Source organism: Hylaeus anthracinus, unplaced genomic scaffold (genome assembly GCF_026225885.1).
Source record: "Hylaeus anthracinus isolate JK02 unplaced genomic scaffold, UHH_iyHylAnth1.0_haploid 4, whole genome shotgun sequence".
Classification (NCBI taxonomy): Eukaryota; Metazoa; Arthropoda; class Insecta; order Hymenoptera; family Colletidae; genus Hylaeus; species Hylaeus anthracinus.
In genome coordinates this window covers 11,551,795-11,558,611 of record NW_026535289.1, presented here as the reverse complement: position 1 = coordinate 11,558,611, position 6,817 = coordinate 11,551,795, and the positions used below count along the sequence as shown (strand labels likewise).

The following is a 6,817-nucleotide window of genomic DNA, read 5'->3' as shown; positions in this document are numbered from 1 at the left end:
TACTCCTAACATTTCCAATTTTTCTAGGCTCGCCTCTGTAAGGACGAGGTATACTAAAATTCGTTCACCCCTCGCAAGAAAGAAAATCATGTCGCACGGACTTTTTACGATTAAAAATTCGAATTATTTATATCTACACAATGACCAAATATCTACTCCTAACATTTCAAACGCTACAAGGACCTGTCTTCTACCAACTAGCGAAAACACGTCAAAAAATGATAGGATTTCTTCGTTCGTGTCGTTGTCTTGTCAGAAACGTTCCTCTCGGATGCCAATGACACACGGATTTCCATCTATTCCCTAAAGAGGAGAGATCACGGCGTGGTACGCGAAGAGGCTTGAATTTTGTCGACCACGCGAAAAAAGGACAAAGGCTACGGGTTTTATCTGTTACGAAGCGTTATACGCGGCCCACGCACGCCGCGGCCGCTGCTTAGGCTACCTACGTTACACAGCGATAAAAATTGTTTGCACGAACGACAGAGCCGCATCGTGGATACATAGATTGCCACGCACCTAAGCGCGCAAACGCCGAGTCCCAGATTTTTCCGAGAGATCCGAGATGGCATAGAAATGGGAAAGTGTTTGGTGACAAACACTTTCCAACGAGGGGAAAAAAAAACTCGATTTCACGCCGCTGCGAAACGAAGTGCGACGTATCAAAAGCTCCAACGTGCGATTAAGCGCACGTGGTAGAGGATTCAATATAGGCCAACTGAACAGCTTGTCTTACAGGCAACACCTGTAATTAGGATGCGTTCGTGAATATGTTAAATCTGTGAAATTTGATTCTAATCAGGAGTGCAGATTGGGTTGCAGATTGTTTCCGTACAAGTTCTAGTTGAATCTAATATTCATCGTGAAATCTTGCCTCGGTAAATATTTGAACATCTATACAGGTCGAAACGAAAGTCAAGAAATCGTCGTATTCAATACAGGCCAACTGAACAGCTTGTCTATTTTTGGTGATAGATGAAAATAACGAAAATCGATGTTTTCGAAGGGAATCTAATTTTATGTCGATAGTCTGTCATTGTCTAATTACATTTTACCAATGCTTACATTTTTTTTAACCTATACATTAAGTTTTTTTTTTGTATGCGATCATCAAATATCATGTTATCATAGACAGTAGTTCCAGCTACAAAACCATATTATTAAGTCACTCCATAAATGCGTGCCAATTATTGTGTTCATATTTCGTTAAAAACTACAGAAGTTTTGTAGCAACGAGTGATTTTGCCAGAAAAGTAGGAAAAGATCGTAAACACATATTACTCCCCAATAGTAGAACAATAAGTCGCATGAACTCGTGAGACGATCTGAATTCTAATACGTACCACGAACGAACGTTTCAATTGTAATTGTACAGGGAACGCGAAGCTACGGAACGAAAGATAAGATCGAGCGCATTTATTTACCAAGTAGAAGTTTTTCATCGTCTCTCGCCACCGTCCTCGAAGGACAGTAAACGCAGGGAGGTCGAGTGTGTATCACTGTACGCAAGAAACGTAAACGCGCTCGCTTACGTGGAAAAAAAATAAATACGACTTTGCTCGAGTCAACCAGCACGAATTAATAATTCGACTGATCGATAGAAAAACCGCGTTATTACAAAATCGTGATCGCACGAATTTAATTAGTTCTACCTAGACACATCCTAGCTGGGACAGAAGCCATTTTTTTTCCAGTCATGAATATTCGTTATATAAGGTCGAATAGGATTTAATGATTATATCTTTCGTTTCAACTACTCCCGCGAATTACCTAACTGGGTAGTATTATTTCAGTTTCTATCGTATAAACGCGAAGTCTCACAAGTTCGAACATTTTATTTAAAAATAAAGACCTACGTTATAAGAAGTTTAAGGGAAATGAAAAATATTTATCGAGGTATCTGAGAAAGATTAATTCGGTATTCTTTTCACACGATTCTTTTTCAGTTCAATTCTGGAATCTTGAAACGTTTACTTCGAGAATAAACAGTGATGGAAAATTGAAATTTTGCAAACATCTTTATCTTCAAATATGATTTGAATTATCAAATTTAGAAGGTGGGATTTTGTTACTGTTCTTTACGAAACATATATTTTTCCTCTTTTCGATGTTATATTCCTGTCTATTTTCTTGTATTTGAAATTAACTGATGATTGATAATTAATGCAATAAGTAGTGTATTGTCTTGAAATTAATTCAAACGCGAAGGGTTTTCCCTACCACTCATTAATCCACTATATGTCGAATAGGTTAAAGAGGTCTCTGACTGTATATCCTCCAATCAATTTTTCCAAATAAAATCATAGTTTCGCGAATAAAATTCCGTTCTAGAAATAGCAACGGCCGTGAGCATAATTAATTCCGAGCCAAAGCTGAATGAACGATATCAAACGTAATGTACATTACTAACAAAGCGACTCCAGAATGTGAAATCCGTTCTCGATATTCCGTATTCGGTGTCGTGACGTTTACAAGGAAACAGATTTACAAACGCACACGGAAATGATCGCTAGTTTACATGACATGGCTGACTTGCCGTCAGCTGATAGATAAAAGATTCCGAGACTTCCCAATGCACGCGCGTAGTTTTCATAACCTAAAACTCTCGCAATAACGCGGCTAATTTCATTGCTTGGAATCTTTCATAGCGTGTCTATGCCATAAAATTAATTCTCTACTTTATATTTCATGTCTGTATTGCGTAATAAAGTATAGAGGATTATACGTATACGAGATAAGCAATCACGGAAGAAAATAAAGTGTGCAACGAGATTATAGCATAGAATACTTGGCATCCTCGTGGAAATTCAAGAATCCTACCAGAGTCCTCCAGAATGAATTTTTAGTTCCTCCGTGAAAAACTCGTACATGGGTGGCGTGGCGATCGACGCATTAAAAGTTGTCAACATTGTTTAACATTTAGAATGATTAAAACTCTGAATGGAGGATAATATATAATAATTGAAATGTAAAGATAAAAATACTATTCGTTCGAATGAATGTAAATGAATCGTTACTCGTTTGTAATCTTTATTAACTATCATTGGATTAAAAATTTGGCCACCTCCTGCTATCGATTTAAAACGGTCACGTTTATGCGCTAATAATTAGAGTGCGAATTTTATGCATTTCTAATACAAGTTAATGTAATATGATATGTTTTCCGTATAATTGTACGTCGTACATATTAGGTTGTCCCGAAAGTTTCTTTCGCGAGTTGCACTCGATTATTTTATGTGGTCGTGTTTGTATAAATAGACAATCAAACTTCATAGATATTCATGTTGTAACAGTAATGGAGGAAAATGAATCGTGCACAATTCAGTAATGTAACATAAAACATAAACTATTGTGCATGTATTACTTATTAATATAGCGAAAGAAACTTTCGGGACAATCTAATACATAAAATCCGCAGTCTGCTTACAACCAACTACATTCGTTTCTACACACTGTACGCGTCACACGATACAAACTAAAAGGACATTCATTCCGGTAATCGTAAGACCACGTTAAGCGTAAAGAGTTAATCGTTAAATCCTATTTAATCTGACACGAATAATCTCTCGTGTTGTGAATGCCGTAAAATTAAATCACGTTCACGCGTATCGTTCGTTCGCGACACAGCGAAAGTAAACAAAGAGGACCAGTGAACGTTGGTGAATTGATCGAACGTTTCGCAAGTAATAGAAGGGGAGTCGCAGAAATTCCTTGTCTCTCTGTGCTGTGTTCTTGTTAATTCATATTTCCAACGATACACCACCCTCAGAGCTCGCTGTCTTTGTCTCTCTCTTCGCCTCTGTTCTATGCCTTCTTTGTCAGCGCTAAAGAAGACTGCAAATTCGATTGACGCACCGTGCAATCGAATTCCAACAAGGAAGCCGGCGCGAATAGTTCGACTGTCGTTCGCTAACAAGTTGGAAAACCGTACAACGCGCATCGTGTACGAAGCCAAGGGGGCGCGGTCGTAAATCTCGCGTAAAACGAGAAGAAAAAAAAGTGCGACTACGTGCAAGCTACTGCAGGAATGCAGAAGGAACGTTAGAGTGGAAGAGAGGAAACGATGGACAGTGGAAGACAGAGATAAGAGAGAGATCGAGAGAGCGTCGTGTGATCCTTTTGTATATACGAGCATGTGTAATACGTACATGTATGTGTGCGCGAAGGGCCGCTCTGCGTGCACGACCAATCAAACGTCGAGTCACTGCACTTTGTCGCCTTTTACTTTTTACAGCTCACATTACCGCGCGCTGTTCGCGAGACCCCGGTTTACAGTTCGATTGTGCACCACATTATGCCGATTTATCACTGGTCACATTCTACCCGAGGAACGTCGCGCGATTCATTGCCCACCCACCATTGGCATCTCGTGCTCGCTTTGACTGGCCTCCTTCGACTGCGCGACAACTACCTGCCCACTCTACCCGTACCGCAACTGAACGCCGACTGACCGCCGACTGCCGAGAGTAGCCGAGTGCGTTCGAGTGAGATTCCCCCACTCCCCACCACAGGAGCCGCTGGAAAATCCTGCATGATATGCCGCGCCATTTTCCAGCAAGATGGCGGTACGCTCTTGCGTTTTTAGCGCCATCTTACGGTCACGATGGAAATTAAATTATCTTGAATTTACGGATATGTATGACTAAGAAATTCGAATGAAAAATGAAACTTCAATACTTTTTTTTAAGTTTGACTGCACGTAGGGGACTATTGGTAGCTACTGATAATTAAAACGACGTATCACGAACGAGTGAGCGAGTTTTATTTGTAAGGGTGCAAAGTCGTGTGACCTGACTATAATACCTAACGTACCAGTCTTACATTCGTTTTTCAATTTTCTTACTTTGCATAACTCTCTTCATAATCTTTTGGCATCAACATTATGAATGCTGTCTGTTAGGGCCCACTGGCCCCCCCCCTTTACCTCGGGTACCTCGGGATTGCTAAACCCGTACTGTAGCTACCATCAAATCACTGAACTTTACTAAACTAGTATTAGAAATAGTAATAAAATTAGTATGTAATACTAGTATTAGTATAGCTCAGTGAATCAAATAAAGAGATTATATAGAGATTAATGTAATCATTTTGAAAATAACATAGCTACAGCCTCTGAGGGACATGTTATTAGAAATGATGTAAATGAGGTACCATCAGTGGAAAATCCACTGTGTCGATAATGTCGATATATTGAATTTAATGGTATCATTTATCACAAATGAAAACTATTTCTTTTGGCAAATTTTATTGTTTTAATAAATAAAATTCAAAGCATCTGGAAGTATCTCTGATTAATTACAAGAATTCCCTTTATATGAACAGCGTAGAGCGTAGAGGATCATTCTGAATCATTCTTCACATGCGTCGAAATTTATTATAACAGTATAGAGTTTGTCACAACTTGTATTGCAATTCATTGATTTAAAGTGAAAATGCCGAAAGTAGTTTCTAGAAGCATAATATGCTCCGATACTAAGGATCAAGAAGAATACAGCGAAGAAAAGCCACTACACATTTATTATTGTTTATGTGGACAGATGACGTTAATTTTAGGTTAGAGACGTCTTAGTTTACATTTCTTATTTTATTCTGAAGGAAACTACAATTGAATGTATATTAAATGTATATACATTTTTACAGATTGTGCCATAGAAAAATTGCCTTTAAGGAAAAGAGATGGTGCACGAGTTATTGATGGAAGCAAACATGCCCATAAAATGACTTGCGAGCAAGATGAAATTGTATATTTGAAACGCTCTGAAGGCATAGAAAAACAACATCGTCAGAAGTGTAAAAAGTAAGAAATATTTATGTTCATTTTTAAATATGGTTAATGATGTTTGTAAATATTGAAAAATAGTTTTAAGAATTACAGTTGTTATCAGTACTTGTACCGTGAAATATTTCTGCAAGTTGTAACAAAAGGTATTAATCACAAATTGTACATATACTTTAACAGATGTGGACTTTTCCTGTATTATAAACATGACCCAGGAACAAACATTGTATTTATCGTCAAAGGTGCAGTGATTAAAAGTTCTGGTGAAGGTCCTATGACCGACATATACAATCAAGTTGCTATTGAAAAGCCCAAGAAAATAATGGTGACAAAACACACAAAAAATATGGGAAAATTCAGTTCAGTTACTGTTTCTACAATTGATGAAGAGGAAGATGAAATTGAAGCTGTAAGTTAACTATTTATATATTAATAATTTAACAAAAAAAAGATTATATATTTCTCAAAGAAACTAAGGTAAAGTAAATTATTGCTTGCAAGAGAATCTACTGAATCAATCAGTTTCATAGTGGTTGTTAATATTTGAATGAAAATTTACAATGAAAGACTACATTGATATGGATGGAGTTTGTTATAAATTTTATTAAAAATTGTAAAAATATGATTCTAAATTCAGAAATTTATCTTTCATGTTTTATAAAATGCAATGTATATTTAAAATATATTTTATATTTTCAGAGAGAAGTTGCTGATTCGTATGCTAATAATGCTCGAATAATAGAGAAACAATTAGAGAGGAAAGGAATGAACAAACGAAAAGCCATGCCTCCTCCTGAAGCAGATCCAAAGAGAACAAGACCTAGAGGAACATTATTGGATGTATAAATATTAGTTACATATTATTATGACATATTTAAACTAAACAATTGTATATAAAAAAAGAGGATTCCAATCAAGAATGTAAATATTTTATACATTTGAACTAATATTCTTATTGTCATATACCAACACCTTTCGGCAGCAATGACTCAAAGAATTAAACAGTCAGTTAACATTATATCGAATTATTTATTAACA

At 36.8% G+C, this 6,817-nt stretch overlaps 2 protein-coding genes across 6 annotated transcripts in view; one reads left to right on the top strand and one right to left on the bottom strand.

Annotated features, from left to right (window-relative positions):
• The window catches only part of LOC128894949 (F-actin-monooxygenase MICAL3), a 57,940-nt gene extending 53,294 nt beyond the window's left edge, over positions 1 to 4,646 (bottom strand). For all 5 annotated transcript variants that reach the window (XR_008461648.1, XM_054157065.1, XM_054157067.1 and 2 more), the window contains exon 1: positions 4,149 to 4,646. Coding sequence is in view for 4 of the 5 variants with exons in the window: in XM_054157065.1 (XP_054013040.1) it covers positions 4,149 to 4,150 (2 nt within the window). In the remaining variant the exon portion in view is untranslated. The remainder of the gene's footprint in view (positions 1 to 4,148) is intronic.
• Positions 4,647 to 5,285: 639 nt separating this feature from the next.
• On the top strand, positions 5,286 to 6,722 carry LOC128894973 (STING ER exit protein). Its single transcript, XM_054157126.1, has 4 exons — positions 5,286 to 5,553; positions 5,641 to 5,797; positions 5,960 to 6,188; positions 6,479 to 6,722. The coding sequence occupies exons 1-4, from the start codon at positions 5,433 to 5,435 to the stop codon at positions 6,623 to 6,625; spliced, it is 654 nt and encodes a 217-aa protein (XP_054013101.1). The 5' UTR covers positions 5,286 to 5,432; the 3' UTR covers positions 6,626 to 6,722.
• Positions 6,723 to 6,817: the final 95 nt, after the last annotated feature.

Coding starts and splice junctions, on each gene's coding strand:
- LOC128894973 (XM_054157126.1), top strand. CDS start 5,433: ATGCCGAAAGTAGTTTCTAGAAGCATAATATGCTCCGATACTAAGGAT. Junction 5,554..5,640: donor ACAGATGACGTTAATTTTAG/GTTAGAGACGTC, acceptor ACATTTTTACAG/ATTGTGCCATAGAAAAATTG. Junction 5,798..5,959: donor CATCGTCAGAAGTGTAAAAA/GTAAGAAATATT, acceptor ATACTTTAACAG/ATGTGGACTTTTCCTGTATT.